General features: G+C 52.5%; 2 protein-coding genes across 2 annotated transcripts in view; one reads left to right on the top strand and one right to left on the bottom strand.

The window, feature by feature from the left end:
* The window catches only part of Vav1 (vav guanine nucleotide exchange factor 1), a 46168-nt gene extending 37013 nt beyond the window's left edge, over positions 1-9155 (bottom strand). The window contains exon 1 of the mRNA XM_087909229.1: positions 8855-9155. Within this exon, the coding sequence (XP_087765355.1) occupies positions 8855-9058 (204 nt within the window). The 5' untranslated portion in view covers positions 9059-9155. The remainder of the gene's footprint in view (positions 1-8854) is intronic.
* Positions 9156-12705: 3550 nt separating this feature from the next.
* On the top strand, positions 12706-23235 carry Sh2d3a (SH2 domain containing 3A). Its single transcript, XM_048427480.3, has 10 exons — positions 12706-12849; positions 17612-17745; positions 18665-19014; positions 19254-19327; positions 19812-20263; positions 20730-20845; positions 20997-21171; positions 21258-21369; positions 21802-21987; positions 22620-23235. Exons 2-10 carry the CDS (start codon positions 17677-17679, stop codon positions 22778-22780), a joined length of 1695 nt encoding a protein of 564 aa, XP_048283437.3. The 5' UTR covers positions 12706-12849; positions 17612-17676; the 3' UTR covers positions 22781-23235.
* Positions 23236-23315: the final 80 nt, after the last annotated feature.

The following is a 23315-nucleotide window of genomic DNA, read 5'->3' on the forward strand; positions in this document are numbered from 1 at the left end:
TCTGATTCATTTCTGCTCCTGCAAGCGACCCCTCACTCACATTCCTGTAAGCAGCCCCAGGAACATTCATGGTTCACCAAGATGGACTTTGGTGGTGTCCTTGCTTTTTTCTACAGTCAGCTCCCTGTCTGGGGTGTGTGGACATGTGTTCATGTCTCCCCCCAGAAGAGTGTCACACAATAAAGGGAAGGGAAGGGAAAGAGGAGGAGACAAGTGAAGATGAAGGGATTGGGAGAACAGAGGAAGGGAAGGGGGAAAAGAGAGGAGAGAGATGCGTAAGAGAGAAAGGAGAGAACCTCCTCTCCACTCTAGAACTGAGGACTAATACAAAGCCCGACCCACAAAACCTAGTCATTAGTTGACTCAGCAAGCATACATTAAGTGTTTACTGTTTACCCAGAACAGAGACCCAGTAGTGGACAAGGAAAATAGGCCTGATGCCACAGCGCTTGCAACCTGGAGAGAGGGGGTAGATTAACAGGAGGGACTCTCCCAAAAGCAATCCGGATATGGGCTGGTGACAACCCTGGTGAGTGTGTGGTAGGAAGTACAGTCAGCTGAGGCATGAAGTTACAAGACCGGGCAACTCTGCAGCTTTGGGGTAGTGGAGGGGAAGGCAAGGCTCAGCCAGCAACCACAGCAAAACAGAAGGGGATGGACGGTGGGGGAAGAACGCTCAACAGCGTGACCTTCAACCGCATAAGCGCATCAACTTTAAAGAATCTTTCAACTTCTCCAGCAAGACACACGCCGCGGTGCAGCCTGAACTCCTGACGAGCTCTACTCAAAACATAAAAAAGCCTAACGGCTGGGGTGCGGCTCAGGGATAGAGAATCCCCCAGTGAAAGGCTGGAGGTAGAACACCTGCCTAGAATCCTCCAGCGAGGGGCTGGGGCGTGGTCAGGGGCGGAGCCACTGCCAAGATTTCCCTAGTGAAGGGTTGTGTGTGGATATGTCCACGTGACTGCAGGCGCCAGGAAAGGTCGAAGAGGGTGCTGTATCCCCTGAAGTTGGAGGTACAAGTGGCTGTGAGCTCCCTGATGTGGGTGCTGGGAACTGAACTTGGGTCCTCTGCAAGAGCAGCCAGTGCTCTCAACCCTTGAGCCATCTCTTCATCCCCCACCTTATTTTGGGGGGACAGTCTTTCTCAACTGGCCCACTAGGCTGGCCCGGCTGGTCAGAGAACCCCAGCAATTCTATTATCTCAACCTTCCCAATACGAGGATTACAGACACGCCCCGTCTCGCCTAGTCAACTCAGGTCCTCGTGGTTGTGTGGCAAGCACGTCCCACCCTGAGCCTCCTGCTGGCCCCCACACCCCTGTTTTAAAAAGGACAGCTACCACTGGTCCTCTGTATATGCACGTGGGCTGCGTCCAGGACCATGTCTCCCCAGGTATGAAAGCACAGAGGTGTCCCCATCCCTTCTCGACCCTTCTCCGCATCGAACCTGCGTACCTTCCTGCCGTGACTTATCTCAGCTGACAGAACGAAAGTGTGGAGAGAGCTGAGGGGACAGCAAGCCAGACAGTTATGATGACAACACAGGCAGGAAGCCCGTCCCGTTCTTCCATCCAGTTGGCTGTGCATGCAGAGGCCAGAGAACAAGCTTGCAAGTCCTTCCTCAGGCCCGGTTCACCTTGTGTTTTGAGACAGGGTATCTCTTTGACTGAACCTCATGGGCCCAGTTAGGTTTGCTGAGCAGTGAACCCCAGGATCACTGTCTTCATCTCCTCAGTGCTGAGTTAAGAGGTGGACACCGGGTCTAGCTTTCTTCCCCTGGGTGCTGGGAATTCAAACTTGGATACTAGTGCTTCCAAGGCCCTGACAAAGCCATCTCCCCAGCCACACTTTTAAAATGTGGGCGTCTCTGAGCCATGGCTGGTTAAGCTCACAGATATAGCACAGTCAGATATGGGGGGGGGGGATAAAGTATCATCCATTCATTGTACATGTCCTTTGCGTGTATGGAAGTCATTTCTTCCTTGCATCACATGGGACTCAGGGATCAACCTGAGGTGGTCAGGTTTGGCGGCAAGTGCCTTTACCACTGAGCCATCTCAGTGGCCCTCAGATGTTTCTGTCTCTTTTTTTAGCACAGAGTCACCCTCTTGAGGGCACTGATGTGTTCATCTTTTTCTTCCAGCTGCGTACTCCGCACCCAGACCTGGAATGCACTGTTTGTTGCATCAGTGGAGAGTGGATCAGCAGGAGCCTGTTATGTGCTCTTCCCTGCCAAGAGTGGTTCTGAAGCCCCTTTGGCCCTACGAATGGCTGGTTTGCATAGCTGTACGGATTCCCCTCCGGTTTGGGGTATTTATCAGCAGAGGAACAGAAGTTTGAACTGAGTGCTTTGTAGGCTCTCTAATGGTGGCTTCATTCCCTCCCATTGCCCCATCCCCACCCTTGTTCCTGTGGAACCCTCGCTCTTTTCGGAGACAGCAGAGCCAGCAGCAGCTACTTCCTTCCTGCCTTCTTCCTTTCTTCCGCTTTCTTTTCAAATCAAATTTAATCTGTGGGGGTGGTGTGTAGTGTGTCAGTGTGCATGTAGGCATGCATGTGTATAGTACGAGCACGTGCATGTGTGCACATGAGTGTATGTATGTGCACGTGTGTATATGTGTGAGTGCATCCATGCATGTATGTATGTGGGTGTGGGTGTGCACCCGTGCATGTGTGTAGGCCAAAAGAAGTCATCTTTCTTTGGTTGCTTCCCATCTTATTTTTATTTTAAAAATAGCCAGGCATGGTGGCGCATGCCTTTAATCCCAGAACTGAAGAGACAGAGGCAGAATGATCTGAGTTCAAGGCCAGCTTAATCTACAAAGGGAGCTTCAGGACAGCCAGAGCTATTACACAGAGAAACCCTGTCTTGAAAACCAAAGCAATACTACTGACAATGCTTTGAAAAAAAAAAAGGAAGGAAAATCAAAGCAATATAAAATAAAACAAAATAAAATAGAATAAAAATTAAAACATCCTTGGCTACACAGTGAATTCGAGGGCAACCTGGGCTACATGAGACTCTGTTTTTTATAAAAACAGGGTTGTTGTTGTTGTTTTTTTTAAATAAATTGTGCTGTACTCAGCTCACAGAAAGGTTGCTCTCGTCACCATTCCCTAAACAATAGAGTGGCTGGTTCCATGGCATGTGCGTTCTAACAGCTCAGGAGAGGCACCTATAGATGATATCAAAGCCAAAGGAGGGCACAAGCAGCTTCTGTCAAAATGGCACAGCATTTTTTGCAGGAGATTAAACCACAGGCTGATTTTGGACTCCATGAAAGAAGCTAGTCTCAGGGACTGGTGAGATGGCTCAGTGGTTAAGAGCACTGACTGCTCCTCCAGAGGACCTAGGTTCAATTCCCAGCACCCACATGGCAGCTCACACCTGTCTGTAGCTCCAGACAGTTGAGAATCTGACATCATTATACCAATGCGCATGAAATAAAGTTAAATAAAGCTTTTAAAATTTAAAAAAAAAAAAAGAAGTTAGTCTCTTGTGTACCGAGGGACTACATATGGCTTAGCACCATAGGAGAAAAGTAGGGGGTGGGGTTAGGGAAATTACTCTGGGTAAAGCATTTGTGATGCAAGCATGAAGAGTTCAAATCCAAAGCACCAACTGATGCTGGGCCTGGTGAAGACACCTGTAGTCCCAGCACTGGACGATAGAGACAGGAAGATCCCAGCAATCACAGGCCAGTCTCAAAAATGATGGCGGGGCTGGAGAGTTGGCAAAATGGCTAAAAGCGTGTTTCTTTAGAGGACCCAAGTCCAGCTGCCAGTAATTCCAGCTCCAGCGGGGATGCAGTGCCTCAGGCTTTATGACTCCTGAATACGAATGCTCGTGTCCCCTCTGAGACGCATACTCACAATTGAAACCTTTAAAAGAGATCTTTGAAGGCAGAAGGAAGAAGAGCGCTTGAAGAAGACACCGTGCCTCCACAGACATGCATACAAGACTGCACACGGACGGGCATGCACGCAAGGGCACAGACACACAAGGGAAAGGACAGTGGGCTGCACAGTGCCAGGAAAGGTGGGACTCTGGTGACGTGTTGGATGCGTTGTTAGACTGACGTTTAAGCAAAGGCTTGAAAGGAGGTGACGGGGACGCCAGGTGGATAGCAGCATGGACAGTGTTCCAGACAGAGGAAGCAGTCGGCGCCAGACACCTGAGGCGAGCCGCATTGCCTGATGCATTGGAGGAAAGGCTAACAGGCCTGTGGCTAGGGCAGACTGTCAGAGGAAGGTGGGAGGGAGATGGAACCAGGTGTCTAAGGAACCAAAACTAGGGTCTGTGAACCAAACACAATGCTTGTGATTGTCACCACAGCACCCAAACTTGACATTTGACCTTGAGAGGAAATCAACAACATTGACTAGGTTCCTGTTGAGGGGCTAGGGGCGTGGTCAGGGTGGAGCCCCACCCAGAATCCCCCAGTGAGGGACTGGGGGCGTGGTCAGGGTGGAGCCCCACCCAGAATCCCCCAGTGAAGGGCTGGGGGCGTGGTCAGGGTGAAGCCCACCTAGAGTCCCCCAGTGAGGGTCTGGGGACGTGGTCAGGGTGGAGCCCCACCCAGAATCCCCCAGTGAGGGGCTGGGGGCGTCTCTCAGAGGTGGAGCCCTGGTCTAGCTCAGGAAGACCTAAGTTCCCTCGCAGCTGAGACAAAGAGAAACAGAAATAGGGAACTGAGTCATGGAGATTTTCAGTAACTTCCTGTAATGTTTAATGTCATCGACTTGACTGGATACGGGGGTTAGGTAGGAGTCAAGCCTCCAAACACACCTATGAGAGCTCACTTTACCTCTGTGCCTGCCTGTAGGGGGGTTGTCTAGGTTGGGGCAGTTACAACAGCCCCTGGGCTGGGGGCCTGGACTGAATGCAAACAACAGCACCGTGTCTCTGCCTCTGACTGTAGATGACATGTGACCAGCAGTGCCATTCCTGCCACCAAGCCTTCCCTGCCATATCATCTGTACCCTGAGACTGTGAGCCTGGATAGCCCTCCTTTCCTGTCTGTGACATCTGAACACGTGATCCTCAACTGTCTGTGACATCTGAACACGTGATGGCATTGTCTGGCAAGGTTTAAGAAGTCTGGTCCTGTTAGAGAAAGTATGCCACCAGAGATGGCGCTCTCTGCTTCCTGCTGTTGGAGGCAGGAGGCCCCTTTTCCTGCAACATGACTCCCTCCTCCACCATGTGGACTCCTTTCCCTCTGAACCATAAGCCCAAACCAATTCTTCCATAAGCTGCCTTGGTGATGGTGTTTGATCCCGGCAATAGGAGAGTAAATAAGACACTTCCTCAAAATCCAGCGGCTGGAAATGGAACTCAAGCCACCAACCTCAGGGCCCGACACTGCGGTCCCCCATTGAGCTGCACTGAAATCTGGGAGATACGTTCCATTCCCACGCATCGTTAGACTATTTCAATCACACAAACGCCTGGAAGGTCCTGTTGTGCCCACTGACCTCCAAACCCTGCCTGGCACACCAAAGACGGCACCGAGTCTCTCCATGCTACACTGTGCATGTGTGTTTCCACAGTCCGGTTTCAGCTGTGTGTGCCCATGTACACACATCAGAGGGCAGATGGCCTGCTCTATCACTACCCACCAGTCTCTATTGGAGTCTCTATTGGAGCTAGGCTGGTAGCCAGCAAGCCCGCAGCACTGGGCTCACAGGAAATGCCTGGCTTTTCAATGTGCCTGCAGACCCTCGCATTTGCAGAGCAAATGCTGTACCCAAGCCACTAAGTCCAAGCCAATCACCCTGTTATCTTTTACTTCCAGTTCAGGCATGGGCTCTGCCAGTGTCCATGGGTACACACCCACCTAAATGGTTTGCTAGGACTGGGGGCTTCGCGATGCCTTCTACCCCAACTTCTGCTTCTCCAGCAGTCTAAGGAGCTTCACACCCTGAAGGATCTTTCCCCAAACCACCTCTATCTCTTCAGGCCTCCAACCTCAGAGTTCTGCGTGGAAGGATTACACACTCCCACAGAGGAGTGCATGCTTGTGATATCTGGGCCTCTGTTTCTAAACAAGACATTGTCATCCTTTTTGTGGGCCTTAGGCCTCATGGGCACCAGCCAGTCTGAAAATGCTCCAATCTGACCTCCACCAGCAACGCTGGGACAGCCACTACCCTGAGCCACCTGCCTGCCCCTACCTCGGGACCTGTCCACAGGCAGCATCCCCATATCACAGGGTTCATCTTTCACTGCCCCAGGCTTCTGCTCCAGAGAGATTCTCTAGACTCTCTACTCAGAAGTGCCCCCCAGCATAGCTTTCCAAGCATAGCTTCCTTCAAGGTATTAGCCACTTAAACATGTACACCTGTCCGTGTTTTCTCTTTGATTCATTTCCCTCCTTCAGAATAGGTGTGTTAGAACATGAGCATATGTGTCCCACTTCCATAGTCCCCCAGCACCAAGGGTGGGGCCTGCCCTGCACAGTATCTGTTTGATTATGGGTGGAAGGTGGGTGGGTAAGTGGATGAGTGAATGAATAGGAGAACAGGTGAATGAATGAACTGGTAGAGGATGAATGGATGGATAGATTGATGGATGGATGGGTGGATGGATGGGTGGATGGGTGGGTGGATGGGTGGGTGGATGCATGGGCGAATGGATGGATGGATGGATGGATGGATGGATGGATGGATGGATGGATGGGTAGGTGGGTGGGTGGATGGATGGATACGTGGGTGGGTGGATACATGGGTGGATGCATGGATGGATGGATGGATGGGTAGGTGGGTGGATGGATGGATGGGTGAATGGATGGATGGATGGATGGGTGGGTGGATGGATGGATGGATGGATGGATGGATGGATGGGTGGATGGATAGGTGGGTGGGTAGATGAATAGATGGTGTATATATTATTACTTCCCGTTTTGCTGGACAAAGGAGAGTGATGAAGAAATGGAGGAGCTAAGTAGTCTTCTTATTCCAACCTCCACACCTTGATCTCTGCTATTTCCATCAGCTTCTCCTTCTCATTTTCCTTCTGCCTTCCACATCCCATGGGTCACTCTGTCCCTGGCTTCATTCTGCTAACAGTGTCCCAGAGAAAGACCCAGAGGCAGCCTCTCTGGGGTACCTCCCTCTGAGATATTGTGTATAGCCCATTGGTTCTCACACACATCTCCACAGAATTTCTAAGGAAGGCAGAGAAAAGCAAGGCTAGAAACCATCGAGAAGACAGACAGGGAGGGTCAGGGTGAACCCTAGCCCAGCCTGGGGCTTCATACAACAGAGCAATGGGAAAACTCAAACTGACTCTTCAAAACCCAGCCTAAATATCCCTCTTACATAAGTCCTAATTCTCCCAGGCAGTGTCCTGTCCACATCCCTAGAACACACAGGCCTGGGACTATCTTTTTCTGTCTCCTTGCGTTTAAGAACTCTTTGGGGGCTAGAGCCAAGTTCCCAGCATTATCTGGCACATATTAGGACGATTGCGGGAACATAGCCGGCCCTCTGGGGATTAACACCATTCACACTGGCCCTTCAGAAAATCAGCCTTAGCCATGATGCACAGGGGCGAAAGTTCATCTTTAACTCAACTGTTTTCCCAACAGCTGCGATTGCCACATCACAGGGCACCCCAAGTCCTGCCAGAGCTGGGGCCTTACACATCCCATGGCTACTTCCTCAAGCCCTTAAAGCTACTGGAGTTCAAGCAAATGTAGTCAAATCTCTGATGGCCTGCAGCCAGCCAGAGGGACATCCATGGAGGGCAGCGAGCAGGCGCTGTGCCCCCTGCTCCCTTCAGGGACCTTGTGACGGCTCCAGGGGCCGCTGCTTCACCACCGACAACCCCAGGGGACATTCTAGGGACCCCAGCAGTCCATTCTCAGAGCAATTTCCTTCTTCAACCACATGGGACCCCTCACAAGAGGAAAGAGACCAGCCCCAGCCAACCACAGCTCATCATTTCAGGAGCAGCCTCCTGGGACTTGGAGGAACTGGATGTGCTGGCCTCAGAGACTGAGGACAAGATGGTAGATGTCTCCTACACCAGGGCTGTGTCCTTCAGACCCCAGGGCAAGGCCATGTTCCCTTGGGTACAGTGAGTATTCCTCTGCCCCCATGATAAGGCTATGTACCTCTCTGACTTGACCCTATATCTTCCTTTTGTAATGCTCTCAGCGCCCCCCCCACTCCCCACCGCCCAAACCCAGCATCCTTGGGAGAGCAGGGAAAAGAGCACAAAGCCACCAGTCACGTTTCACCATCGCCCCAGCCACATTCAAATAAGGATTTGAATATATTTCCTAAACTCACCAGGGCACTTCTGAGCATGCCTCCCCTTGAAGGGTGGGGAGGGCAGAAACGGCCTCAGGGTCGCCTGGGACCTGCATTCAGTGGGCCCTTTGTGGGATGGGCAGAGCTAGGAAGCCACAGGGGATAACAGTGCAGCCCCCCACCCTCCATGAAACACAGCCCAGAGCCCTGGCAGGAAATGGAGGTGAAGGAAGATATGAGGAGGAAGGGGGGGGGGGATCAGAAGAGACGGAAGAGGAGGAGCCCCAGGTGGGGGAGAAGCAAGTGAAGGTCTCTTTCTTCAATGCCTGAATCTGGTGGCTCCAACCTCATGCACCCTCTTGGCTATCCACAAGGCTCCCGGTACCCCAGGGCCCCTCTACGTGGGTCTCAACAGTTAGCCTATAGTTGGAGGGATTTCCCCCTAGTTGGTCAACGCAGATGCAAGCCGACCTAGAGTCTGTAAACCCACGCAGGGCCCTGTTCTGCTCAGCACCTCCACTTAGCCAAACCCAGACCTAAAGAGGTGCTCCCCCTCAACCCAGCCCTGCCCTGGCTTCACCCAGCAGGCTCACCTGGGACATCTGGGGCCGCAGGTTGACCTCCCGCAGGTTGATGGCTTGGGGAAGCAGATTGTTAAGCAGTTGACACAAGAGCACCCCATCTCGCAGAGCCTGTGCCAGCTCACACACCTGCGCCCCCTCCCAGGTCACTCGGTGGCTGGGAGGCAGCACCCGACACTGGATCAACCAGTGGGTACACTGTCGCCAGAGCTCCATGGTGGCTGCCTGCCTCCCCCTCGGGGAGGCCCCGTGCACCCTCGCGCCTCCACCACCGCTGCCGCTGCCTGCCCCAGTGGGGACAACTACAACACCACTTCCTCTTCTGTGACTGTAACTGTCGCCCTGGGGCTGGGGGTGGGGAGGAGCTGTAGGGCGGAGGGGAGCACCTGCAGTTCCGCCCCCACGCCTTCCACGCACTGGTGTGACCTCCCCTTTCTCCACCCACACTGAGTGGACCTGGGCACCTGCAGGACTAATCAGCCACATAAGCTGTCACCTACTCTAGCTCCTCCAGGTCCCCTGTGTAAGGCCCTGGTCTTTCACAGTCGGTCCCCGCTGCAGCCCACAAAGGGCGCCGTCCCCCAAGGGCACTCTTCCTCTGCCCATAGCCCCTTATGGCTCTAACTGCCTTCTTCCACAGGATCAAAACCCAAGTCCTCCCTGCACCCCACAAGGCCCTGCCACCCTGTCCCCACCCCTTCCAGCTTCTGTGTCCTCTGTGTCCCTCACACCCTGTGCTCCAGCCACACAGACCTCCATCCTGCCTCAGACGGCTTCCACTGTGCCCACCAGCTGATATAAGTTAGTGACTGACTACATCGCTTCCTGATGTTACTTCTTGATTAGTGAGTGCTCAGCTCCAGAGAGAGCATCTCTATCGCCACCAAGCCAAGGATCAAGGGCGAAGGAATGGAAAGCTAGTGAGCTGCCGGGTGGGAAGGAGCTGCAAAACGCCTTTTTCCCGGCTGGGCATGAGGACTGTGCTCCTGAGCTCAAAGCAGGAAGATGAGCTAATATTCCCACAGGCGACAGTAATGGACATAGTCGGCAGAATGAGAAGGGAGTCCATGACTCATTGAGGGTTTCTGGGGAAAGTAAGGGGGAGTTGAGGGTGGGTACGACCAAGATAAAGCGCTACCATGGAGCACTCTACATGAAACAAAGAATGTGAATATAAATATACAGTAGAAAAGATACTCTGCTTTTACAGCCAGTTTTTCTTTTTCATTTTTGTTACATTTATTTGCTCACTTTTCATGTATACATGTACATATATGTGTGTGTCTATATATGTGTAATTTGTGTGTATGTGTGAAGACACGTATGGGACACAGTTTCTATGTGGTCCTCATGACAGTCAGAAGTCATGAGGAAGGGAGTCTGTTCTCTCCTTCCACCATGTGAGTCCCAGGGATTGAACCCAGACCTTCAGGCTTGGCAGCAATCACCTTTGTCCACTGAGCCCTCTCACCACCCCTTTTTTTTTTTCCTTTTGCTCTTGTGCTGTGAGCACCATGTGTTTGTGTGTGTCATGTGTGACCTCGGTGCAGGATCTCTCTTCCACATCACTTAGGGCAGGGTCTTTCTCGCTCTTTCTCTTGCTCCTGGCTAGCTCGTCCATGAGCTTCTGCAATTGCCCCCACCTCCCATCTCATCCTAGAAGCCCTGAGAATGAAGTTCAGACTACCACCTCTTGCTTAAGTCCTGGGGATTTGAACTCAGGTTCTCTCATCCACATAGCACACATGACTGGGCCATTTCCTGGGCCTCCAAATGTCATATTTTCCCCGAGGCATTCCCAATTTCAAACCATGGCCCGTCTCCACCCTTTCCTGTCTTTTCCCTTTCCTTAAACTCTGATACCCAATAAATCTGACATTTTCCCTGCTGTGAGTTCCCTTCAGAGTCATAGTCACTATTGCCCTTCCCTGTGATCCATTAATTCATTTAACAAATATTTATTGCCTTCCTGACCATACTTATTATTTAGCTCCTACTATTAGGAGCTAAAACTGCCTTGACAAGGAAACCTCTCTCCAATTTAACCTACCAGGTTCCAAGTAGCTCCCCTCCCACTCCGCTTTTTCACCGTTATGGCCACTAGGCGGCGCTAGACTGCCTCCCTGGACCGGCCTGAGTCTGATTTGCATAGCAGGGAGTTGGGGAAGGGGTGGGCACAGCCTGGAAACCCTTTCTTTTGCAATTCTACAGGCGAGGACAGTTTCCATCCCCTATTTTTGGCTTCTGTAACTTCCTACGCGTCCTCTCCCTCTTCTATAAGCTGGGTAACAATTTACTTTCTCTGCACACGGTCAGGGTCGGAGATTAGAGGGGGCGGCCAGGCTGTGAAAAATGAGGTAGACTGGAAGGCACCCACTAAGTCACTAAATTCAAATTCCTTCCCCACGACTCCCAAGCTGTGGTACATATGCAGGAATGGCTTGGCTCCCCCACCTCCATGCCTCAGTTTCTCCACTGGGAAAATGGGGGTGGGGTGGGTGACGTGAATAGTATCCTAGAGGGATATGAGTAAAAATTAACCCGTTGGGGCAGGGCTACCAAGCTGAATTGTCTTGGTATACAGCAGGTGTTCAATAAGCGGTGCCGCTATCATATAGAATACTTTAAAGCCAGGCGGTGGTGGCGCATACCTTTAATCCCAGCACTCGGGAGGCAGAGGCAGGCGGATCTCTGTGAGTTCGAGGCCAGTCTGGTGTACAAGAGTTAGTTCCAGAATAGGCTGCAAAAGCTACAGAAAAACCCTGTCTCGAAAAATCATAAAATAAATAAATAAATAAAAATAGAATACTTTAAAGACTTTCATACAACCCAGACTGGCCTTGAACTTCACTACAGAGTTAAGACTGTCTGAACTCCTGATCCTCCTGCCTCCACCTCCTTAGTGCTGTGGTGACAGGTGCTCACCACTACACCCCCTACACCTTTACACAGCACTGGGCTTGGAACCCAGTTCGTGCCTGCTGGGCCAGCGCTCTAGTCACCGAACACCCGCCTAGAGAGTCTTGAATAAACGCGGCCTTTATCAAACGTAGTATTGCCTCTCTTGCTGCAGATTCCCAACCTCCAACTTCCTCCTCTGCCTCAGGATCGAGGCCCACCCCAACCTGAGAACCCATCAGAACCCTCGGTCCTCCTCCTGGCCCCAAACTCCCGCCCTACTCCATCTTTGATGGAGGCTGTCCCCTTTTCCCACAAGTCTCTCCATTCCAAACCCAGGTAGGATTGGCGGGGGGGGGGGGGGGGTGAGGGGCGCGGGATAGCTGGAGGGAGCAGCAGGTTTGACCCCCACAGTCCAGGGCTGCACTGAACTGATCTGAATCCCTGGAGATTTGGAGAAACACCCTCAACTCGGCCAGATCCTAGAGAGACATGGCATGCGGTAAAAATCGTTCTAGAGCTTGAGGCTGGGGCTCAGTAGGTAGAGCACTGTCCAGCGTGCACGAAGCCGGGGGTTAGGTCCCGGGCACCGCATGAACTAGAAATATAGATGACAGTGCACAACTGTCCTCCCAGCACTCGGGAGGTGGAGGCGGGAGAATCAGGAGCCCACGGTTATCCTCGGATAGGTAAACGAGTGCTATAAAAGATGTGGGGGAGCAGGGAGAAAGAAGGAAAGGGAGGAAGAATCACAAACCGTGGTACTAAGTGGGGCGCAATAGTGAGCAGGCGTGGCGCCTGTTTAAAGAGCGGGGCTCTTTGGAGTTGCCAAGGACGAGGAGTCTATAGAGAATAAGAAGAGCGCGCGCTCACACACGCACAGGCATAGGGGTTCGGCTACCGGCAAAGACAGGTTCCCAGGGGGCGGGGTAAGCGCCTGGGAGGTTACTTTGGAGGCGGGGCCTGGAGGGGCGGGGCCAGGTGCCCAGCCTGGGCTTCAGCCAGGTGGAGGACTGGCGAGCTGAGACTGGTTGGAGCATGGACAGTTCGTTCCTCAGCTGCTGAGCCTCCTGATAGAGTCCCGTCGGATCCTCCAGAGTCGGGACCAGGTGAGTAAGGGGGTGGTCTTTGTTAGATCTAGGGGTCCCTACTGGGATCGGGTTGGGGCCGTTAGCTCACAGGGAGAACCCGAGGATCCATCCAAGAGAGTCTGCGGCGGGGGGAAGGGGGGGTCGGAAGAAGTCTCCAAGTGAGTGGCTGGGCGTCCTGCGTGTCCGGGAACCCGGGTGTGCCTTGGGTGGCCCTCGCGCAGCTCCCAGCGTGTTTCCTGCTGTCTGCGGAAATACTCTGGGCTTCCACTTTGGTGCGCGCTAGCGCAAATCCGGATCTGCCCCTCCCTGGCTGGCTGCCCCAAAGGCTTCCTAAAGTCGCCTGTGGTCGTCGAACTAAAACGAGGTGCTTCCTTTACTGTGAGGTCTCCCCTCCTAGCCTTTTCTTTCCCTCTGGTCCCTCCTCGCTCACATTAGCACGTTGTGAAAACATCAAAAAATGCCCGTCTAACGGCCTCACCCTCACCCCCCACCACACACACACACATACACCACCCAGGCATCCCAAACAAAGTTCTGCCATGCTGCCTCAGCTCTCGGGTCCTCGTCTCCTGGAAAGGGTCTTTCATACTTAAAGAACACCAGTCGCCGGGGCTGGTGAGATGGCTCAGCTGATAAAGGCGTTTGTCCCTGAAGTCCGCTAGCCTGAGTTGCTAGCCTGAGTTCCATCCTGAAACCCACGTGAAGACCAGAGGAGGAAACTGTCCATTGGCCTCCACCCTCGAACCTTGGCAGTCCCGCACACAATAAAATTTAAATTAAAAAAGAACCCTGCCCCTCTAGCCTTCCTTCCCGAAATCTTCCTGTTTCACTATTTGCACCCGGAACACTTAGAAATGATCTTCTCCGCTCGTCTGTTGGTTGTTAGTTGCAGCTGAGGATCGGATAATTGGGTCTAGGACAGGTTGGTGGTACACAGTAGGTCTTAGATCACCATATCAGCTCAGAGTCGAAGGTGAGATCCCGGAACCCCAACTCAACCTGCGTCTGTCTGTGAGGTGTCTACTGGCGACTGCACCCTGGATGTGTGCAGACACAGGAAACACCTCACTGGAGTTTGCCTGTCCACTTTCCCGGTTCCCCTCCCCTGCCCAAATAAATTATCCCTCCAAAAGACCCTGACGACAGTTTCCTAGACCTGGGGCTGGCACCCGTGCCCTCCTTGAGCTCCCCAAACTTGAACCAGAACTTGGTTCTGCCTCACCCCGATTCCCGCCGAAGGTTACTGAAGAAACAGGAATTTGTCAGTCGTGAAGTTACGGCCACAGCCGCGGGCCTCACCCAGGTGACAAACAGGAAGTGTGCACGTTTGGGAGCACACCTGGCTTCAGGTGTGCAGTGCCTGCGGCAGCATCCTCCCAGCCCTGGGGCCCCAGGTCTCAGGACGTAATTGAGGATGCCCCGCCCCCCTCTCCAGGAAGTGGTGACTCAGGAGTCAGGAATCCTGCTGTGTGCCTCTCTGCAGCCTTGCCAGGGCCACTTCTATACTCCAAGACTCTGGAGATAGGTAGACAGACACACATAGATACAAAGATCCATCGCTGGATGGATATATAGACAGACAGACAGACAGATAGCTAGGATAAGATAGCCAGCCCTCCCTCTCACCCAAGATAATTTTTCTAACAGATATTTGAAGCACAATATCTGTGGAATAATGTCTGAGATCTAAAATCTAACCATAATATACTAAATAGCTGAGTTACCAAACACAAAAAGAAACTAAAAATGTAAAGTCACCATTTGCTGATCAGTCTCCAAGTTTGACTTTTAAAACGTCTTGAAGGCAGGAACTACGCAGGAGGGTGGGGCTGCAAGTCAGTGGTAGAGCCCTCGCTTACTAACTTAGTATATATGAAACGCTAGGTTCCATCCACAGCACAGCACTGGGGAGGTGAAGACAGGAGGATCAGGAGCTCAAAATCCTCCTGGGCTGTATAGTGAGCTCCAAGCCAGCCTGGGCTACATGAGAACATCAAACCAAGCCTTGTGGTCTGCTTAAGAGTAATATAAATTTGAGTATATATTACTCTTACAATATGTTACTCTTAAGTATCTGTTACTCTGTAACATATTGAACCTGGGCAAGGAGCCTCATAAGTGCAGTTGCTGGTGTGAGATGACTTTAACTTTGCTATTTGATTTTATTTGTACTGTTTGGAAGTTGTTTCTCCGGATTGGGTCTCACGCCGTAGCCCAGACTAACCTTGACTCAAGACCGTCCTGTCTCAGCCTCCAACGTGCTGAGTTTATAGCTGTTTCCAACTTCAATAATGATAACTAAAGTAAGCACTTATGACCACATTTATCTGTACATTTCTGTTATTTCTACATATACATTGTTTTTCCTTTATATGTGAGTGAGTGTCAGCCCACGGTGGGCAGTGCCGCCCTGTGCAGGTGGAGCTGGGCTGTATAAGAAGCTAACAGAGAGCCAGTGAGCAAGCCTCCTGAAGTGTTCATGTGTGCTTTCTGCTTCCGTTACTATATATATGTGTGTGTCTGTGTGGCTGAATGTCTGCCGTGTGGAAGGGGGATGTGGATGTGTTTGGAGGTCAGAAGTTGTGGGATCCCCTGGGGTTGAGATTACAGACTGTTGTGGGCTGCAGTGTGGTTGCTGGGGTCTGAACTCAGGTCCACTCTTGTCTCTTGCCCTCTGCCTCCGTCACTGCCTGAGTTCCTGCCTTGACTCTCCTTGGGGATGGAATGTGACCAGCAAGCGTATCCCAAATAAATCCTGTCCTCCACCAAGTAGATTGTGAACAGTGTTTTCCCCCAGTGACAGGACAGCACACCAGGACAAATACAGACCGTTTTATGTAAGATGTACTCGCTTCTAAATTAATGTGGTGTATTTATTTGTATATAAAAATTTCTCATCTGAGCTGGAAGCTGAAGCTCAATAATAGAACTCATGCGTCTCATGACCAGGGCCCTGACTCAACCCCAGTGTGACACAAGGCCTACACTATTAATATTGAGATATTTAAGGCTGGGCGGTAGCTCAGTGTCTGTCCCTGCCAGGCGCTTAGGAGGCCGCAAGTTCAAACCCCCGTTACACACACACACACATTCGCTGTGCATACTGGCACACACCTTTAATCCCAGCACTCAGGAGGCAGAAGCAGGTAAATCTCTGTGATTTCCTGGCCAGTCTGGAATACACAGCCAGTTCCAGGCCAGCCAGGACTGCACAGTGTGACTATGTTCAAATATTAAATATACATACATGCATGCAAATATGGCTGTGAATTGCTTGTTTAATTTATCATATGCATTCATTGCGTGTGTGTGCGTGTGTGTGCGTGTGTGTGCGTGTGTGTGTGCGTGTGTGTGCGTGTGTGTGTATGTGTGTGCGTGTGTGCGTGTGTGTGTGTGTGTGTGTGATCTGTAGCAGCATCCGAGCTGCGCTACAATGTGGACTCTTCACAAGAGCCCTGTGCAGACTCAGGCTAGATGGCCATCAGCACAGAAATGGGAAAGAGATGCAGCTCAGCACTCAAGACGTGGAGGCAGGAGTCTGAGACCAGCTGAGCTACATGATCTCCAAAGTAAAAAAATGGGAGAGGAATAAAAGTCAGATGTAGTGTGTGCGTGCATGCATGTATGCACGTGCGTGTACGTGTGTGTGTGGAGTATTATGCAGTTATAGAGAAAAATATGTCATTTGCAGGAAAATTGATGGAACTGAGGACTGTCATGTTAATTAAAATAAACTAGACCCAGAAAACAAATACTATGTTTTCTCTCACATGTAAAATACATATAATCAAGTACTTCTATGTACACACATATAACCTGAAATTAAAAAATGAAACAAAACAAGCACAGTTGGGGTGTGCAGACAAGAGAGGGTAATGGGGGCCTGAAAACATGATTGGGGAAATTGTGTTTGCACAATTGTCCCCTGCCCCCAAGTAAAATGGGGGCTGGCCATGGTCGCACATTGCAGTAAACCCAGCCTGGAGCAGGCAGAGACAGTCAGAGACAGGAGGCCAAGGAGCCTAGCCAAAATGACAGTCTCTTTGTTCACTGAATGACCCTGCCTCAAGTAATAAGGAGGAGAGCAATAGACACCCAACATCCTCTCAATTCAACACGCCTAAGGGTCCAAACATCTGCGCGTGCGCACATGTGCACAAACCACATGTACATAAATAGAGGGGGTGATGGGGTGAGTATGGGCAAAATATATTATCAACAGGTGTGAAGATGTCATGATGGCTTCGCTGTCCTGTATGCTGAACACAGGCTTGGTCTAGCTTCATTCCTGCTGCTGGGGTAAGATGCAGACCAGAGCAGCTTAGGAGCAGTCAGGACTCTACCGCAGCTTCCAGGCCACAGTCTGTCACTGAAGGAAGTCAAGGCAGGAACACAAGCAGAAGCTTGTGGCAAAAAAAAAAAAAGGTGGAGGAACACTGTTTGCTGGCTCTCACACAGACCCATGTCTAGCTTCCTGATACAGCCCGGCACCACCTTCCCGGGGATGAATCGTACTGTCCACAGGGAGCTGTGCCCTTCTACACAATTAACAATGAAGACAATCCCCCCACAGACATGCCCACACGTAAATCTGATCATGACAAAACCTTACCCGAGACTCCCTTCCAAGGTGACTTCACACTGTGTAAAGTTAGCAATTAAAACTGACTTGAGCAAAGCTAAAATGAATAAATGAATGGATGAAAATTTCAAAAACTAGATGATGAAAGGATGAAGCCCAACCCCTCAGTGTACAGGGCTCATCGTTCCCATTTTGCAGATGTGGAAGATTGAGGCAGGGTGGATGTGCAAAGTCCGGCCCTGACGCCCTCCTCCAGTAGCTCCATGCAGGCACCACAGGATACAGACAACCTTACCTGCCAACCCTGGTACCATGGTCAGCTGTCCCGACAGGTATGGACCCTGTAGGCGAGTGGGAAGACTCTCCCACACGAATGTGGGAAAGCCTGGGTTTTAGGTGAGCAACTTGGAGCCAGGGTCTGTTGGGGACAGTGGGCTGGAGGACCACAGACCCTCCTGAAGCTTGGCTGAGTGGGAGCTATCGGATGACCAGAAACCATCCCCGTTTCCCGGGATACTGCTGAGGATGGTAATGGAGATTAAATAGACCCCCGTACTCTCTGACCCCTGTCTGTCTCCCACTCTGGCCCCATCTCCCCCTGACACTTTTCTTTGAAGTCGAGCCACCTTGCCTCCACCTCTTTACGGTCACACACTCAAGAGCCCTGGGACCCTGAAACGTACCATAAAACTATGGCAGACAGAAAGTTAAGTGATGGCCCAGAAATCAGACACGCTGGGTCCAGATCCTAGCCTACAGTTTACATTCTGTGGGACTATGGACAAGGTAGTTGAATTTTCTGAGACTCAGTTTCCCAGTCTATAGAGTGTGGACCAAAAAATTCCTCTCAAGTTTGGTGTGGTGGCACATGCCTGTAAATCCAGCACTCAGGAGGCAGAGGCAGGCAGATCTCTCTGGGTTAAAGGCCAGCCTGGGCTACCCAAGTGAGTTCCAGGACAGCCAGGCTACACAAAGAGACCCGGTCAAAATAACAAACGAAATACTTCTTAGAGCCAGGTAACCTCAACATTCCAGAAGTTCTGCAGTTCAAGGCCACTTTTGGGTTACATAGTGAGAGTTTATCTCAAAAAAAAAAGTAATTCTAGGGTCCTAACCCAGCCAGGAATCAGGACAACTGGAATCCCCTAGTGAGGGGTTGGGGGCGTGGCCAGGGATAGGGCCCCTACTTCAAGGTGGCTTTTGACTGGGAGGGGAGGGTTCTGGAAACACCCACCTATTCTGCATCCCCAGGAAGCTGAAACCCTCCTACTACAAGATGGTGACTTCCTTGTTCGTGCCTCGGAGTCCCGAGGGAGCCACCCTGTGATCTCCTGCCGTTGGCGAGGCAAGATCCTACATTTTGAGGTGTTCCGAGTGGTGCTGCGGCCTAGGCCTGGTCGCCCGCAGGCCCTCTTTCAGCTAGAAGATGAAAGGTTTGCCAGTATGTCTGCCCTGGTCCACAGTTACATGACCCGCAGGCGACCGCTGTCCCGGGCCACAGGAGCTGTGGCCTCCAAGCCTGTGAGTCGTCAGAGGCCGCTGAGGCGCAGCCTCAGTGAGGACGTGCTCACCGACAGCCCGGCTGCCCCCAGGCCTCTCAGGTACTCAGCACTGAGGCTTCTCCTGACTTATTGTTTCGGGCAGGGTCTCATGTATCCCAAGCTGGGCTCAGACTCGCCGTATAGTGGAGGATGTCCCTGAACAGCTGACCCCCCTGCCTCTACCTCCGCCAGTATAGTCGCAGAATGAAGAACTAAGAGATGCCATCACTGAAGTGGCCGGCAGGTCGATTTTCTCCGCTCAGACTGGACTCACAGCCCTTTGCACCTCTGTCTCCTAGGCCTAGGAAGTGGAGTTCCAGCCAGCCTGCAGGGTTGGACCATTCAGGAAGGGAAAAACGTGATGAGGCAGCAGGTGAGAGGCCCCCAGGCCCACAGAGACTGGAGAGCCACACGAGCATGAATACCTGAGTTTGGATCCCCAGAACCCATGTTTTAAAAAGTCAAGTGTAGTGATGTGTGTTTGTTATCCAGTGCTGGGTGGGTGGAGACAGGAAGATCCCTGGGGCTCGCTGGGTCACCAGCCTGACACAGTCAGGAGTCCCAGGCCAGCGACAGAAACCCTGATCAAATCAAGTCAATGATGCCTGAGGGCCAACACCTAAGGTTGGCATCCATATGCGTGTGCATGCATGACCACACACACATGAACACACGTCCAGGCTTCAGAACATGCCCCAAGTGTTGAAGGTTTGCTTTCAAGGTGGCAGAGACTGAGAGGCTGGAAAGGGATCCTCGGTTACTGGACCGAAGCAGGAGAGCCAGAGAGTTGAGCTCACTCCCACCCCACTCTGCCAAGCTCTCTTCTGTAAGCACACCCATATCCTCCCTTGTCCCAGGAGCACCCTCTGCTTTCGGACCTGCCCTGCACCGGACAGGCAGTGAACCCACATTGCTGAAGGCCCTGCCTCACCTGGGAACTATGGCGGACAGTCTCACAGCCTCTGACGGACAGCTTCCCACACTCCGGATGCCCTCCTTGGCCTCTGGACATCCCCCAACATACTGTGAACTTCTCCCCCGAGTGCCCAGTGCTCAGAGAACGACTCCTAGACCGAGCTGTCCAGAGCCAGCGGTCTGGTGGTGGGAAGCTGAGGAAGAAGAGGAAGAAGACAGATGCTTCATAAGACCACAAGCTGAGGTCTCGTTTTGCATCCCTGGCCACCCCTCCTGCCTGCTGGGTCCCCAGAACCGGCCCTTGGACCCTACAGTTCTGTGCACTCTCCGAAGCTTGCTGGTGGCACACCATTCTGAGAGTACCGCTCTGCACTTGCTGTTAGTGGACTGTCAGGTGCGTCACCTGCTGGGGTCCTCCACCAGCAAGGGGCTTTTCCTGGGGAGGAATGAACAGATGTCTGCTTACCATAGATAGGGCACTAGCGGCAGAAGAAACGATTCCACCTGAGTCTAGCTTAGTGAGAACTTATGGGGTTACTTCCTGACTCAAAGGCTGCATCCCCTAAAAAGCCCCATGGAAGCATGGGTAACTACTCCCAAACACTGCATCCCTGGCGCCCCCTGCAGGCAGCTCCAGAAATTGTTAGTGCTTGTGAACCTTGTAATCGTCAGACTTCCTGAGACTTCCAAGTTTCCTCTATTTCCCTGACCTTGTTAGTTAACTTCCCTGCTCCATCCTGGGGGGAGGGGGGTCAGGTCCTGTTAGGAGAAAATGGTTTCACCAGAGGAACAGAAGGCAGGCTCCAAGGGATCATCAGAACGCTTAGTCTGTTCCAAGTGTTTTGTGTTCTCTTGTCAAGGCTATAGGACTGCTGGGGGTGACCAAGAGTCAGAAGAGTGCCATGGGCGTCGCCTCTGGCCTAGAACTACTCACACTTCCTCACGGTCACCGCCTGAGGTTGGAGGTCCTAGAGAGGTGAGGTGTATGGGGTGGGGAGGTTATGACTTTCTAACTCAGTTTCTGCTAACGTTCCCCATGGTGGAGGGGGCTGGGCGATCACTTCCTGCCCCCTCTCCCATCACAAACTCTCCTACTGTCCCCAGACCCTTGCATTCCACCTCCACAGGATTGAGACCCTGGCACTAGCTGGGGCCCTGGCTGTGCTGGGCTGCTCGGGGCCCCTGGAGGAGCGCACAGTCGCTCTAAAAGGCCTGGTGGATCTAGCGTTGGCGCTGAGGCCAGGAGCGACAGGGGACCTGCTGGGACTGGCTGGGGTCATGGGTGCCCTGCTCATGCCCCAGGTGTGTTGGGAACAGGGTTGGGGAAGAAGCCCGGGTGCAGGTAGCGGGAAAGAGGGGACTAGCTGGGCTCCTATCTCTGTGTCCAGGTATCCAGGTTAGAGAGCACTTGGCGTCATCTACGAAGGAACCACACGGAGGCCGCGCTGGTCTTTGAACAAGAGCTAAAGCCTCTGATGCGGGCTCTGGATGAAAGCACAGGTGAGAGAGATCCTGGGCCGTGCCTTGCCTGCCTCAGGCTTCTTCCCAGCCCCAGAGTCCTGCTCTGATCCAGCCCCCCACCCCCACTCTAATTTTTGCCGCTCCCTATTTTTCCTGCTCTAAGCTGCTAGCTACATCATATGCTCTTCCCCTGCCCCAGCCTCCTTCCCAGCTCCAGGATCCGTCCCTGCCATATGCCTGATCCATCCTAGGCTTCTTCCCTGCTCTGGGTCCAAGACTCCACTCTAGCCCCGTGTGACCCCATCCTAGGCATTTCTCTTTAAATTCTTCCCCAATCCTAATCACCTTCCCTACACTAGGCCCTGGCCTCCCTCCTCCACCTCTGCCTTTGATCACGCCCTTGTTACCACCTAGGCTGTACCCTGTGCCCCATCCCACCATCCGCAGTCCAGATCCTACCTTTTCCCACAGGACCCTGCAGCCCAGGAGAGGTGGCCCTGCCACACGTGGCACCGGTAGTACGACTACTGGAGGGCGAGGAGACCTCTGGGCCGCTGGACGAGTCCTGTGATCGGCTGTTGCGCACTCTGCTCGGGGCGCGACAGGTGGCCCGCGATGCACCCCTGTTCCGTAGGGCGGCTGCCCAGCGCCTACAAGGTGAGCGATGGCCCCTTGGAGGCCAGCCTAGCCCAAGTTTTCCAAAGTCTCACCCAACTGGGTCCACCACACCCCCGGAGGAGGACCTAACCCCAATCATAAACCACAAATAGTACTCTCCACTTTAGAAGGGACCACGGAGCCCAGCGGAGCTATGCCCAGCGGTGTCCCACCCCACAACCTCTGGCCTGGGAATATCTGGCCCCATTGGGGTTCCCTCCAACATGACTTCTTCCCCAGTCAAGTCACACTTCCCTCCCACCTGGGCCCAGCCAACCTCTAAGACCCTTATCCTGGGTGACTTCTAAGACCTTAGGTGTCCACACCCTGCAAAGGGACAGGCCCAGTCCAAGGTTTGCCGAGCTGCATGGCCATGCCCTTTAATCCCGCCTCTCGGCATAGCCTCGAAGACAGGGCTCCCTGAATGGTGCACCTAGGCTGGTCACCCTGTCTTGTCTCGTGTTGTTCTGCACCCTGCCCTTACCCCTACAGAGATCAAGGGGCCCCCTTCCTCTGCTAACCCCTGCCCAGGCACTCCCCACTGGCTGCTATGGATCAAAGTCCCTAGCATTAAAAGGCAGGTATGGGAGAGGCCTGAGCCACACCCCAAGGGCACCTGACTCTGTCTACAGGATTCAGGCCTAACCCAGAACTCTGGGAGGCGCTGACCACCGGTTTCCTGCGCCGCTTACTCTGGGGGAGCAAAGGGGCCCAGGCCACCAGAGCCAACCGCCTGGAGAAGTTCCATCACGTCCTCAGCATCCTGTCCCAACAACTAGAGCCTGAGGGCTGAGAGCCCAGCCTCCATTTTATCCTTGGAGAGACTCCCCCAGCTATTCAAGAAGCATCGGAATGAACTTGGCGCAGTGGTTCCCACCCATAACTCCAGCACTTGAAATGGAGATGGGAGGATCGGGAGTTCAAGGCCGGCTCAGCTCGTTTGAGGCTGTCCTGGGCTTTATGAAGATTATGGGGGGAAAATTTTTAAAAAAGCCCCCTCCGGGGGTCAAAGTTTACACGAATCTCCATCTTAAAATGGACCCCAAGAGATTGGGGTCTAATAGCTGCTTCCTTTTTATCAAAATACCTACTCAGGTAGGTACCCAGAGACCAACCCTCACACTCCTGTATATACATACCCCTTACTCATCCACACGTACTTTCTGGGATATCCAGAAAGCAACCGTTCGGTGAACGCATGACTTTTCTAAATAAAAACACCTTACAGATCTGGTATCAAAGTTCAAATCTGCCTCTGCCTCTTAAATGCTGTGTGACTCTGAGCAAACTACCTGACCTCTCTGTGGAATGACCACTCTAGGGAAATG

Source organism: Myodes glareolus, chromosome 8 (genome assembly GCF_982192425.1).
Source record: "Myodes glareolus chromosome 8, mMyoGla1.1, whole genome shotgun sequence".
NCBI classification, from domain to species: Eukaryota; Metazoa; Chordata; class Mammalia; order Rodentia; family Cricetidae; genus Myodes; species Myodes glareolus.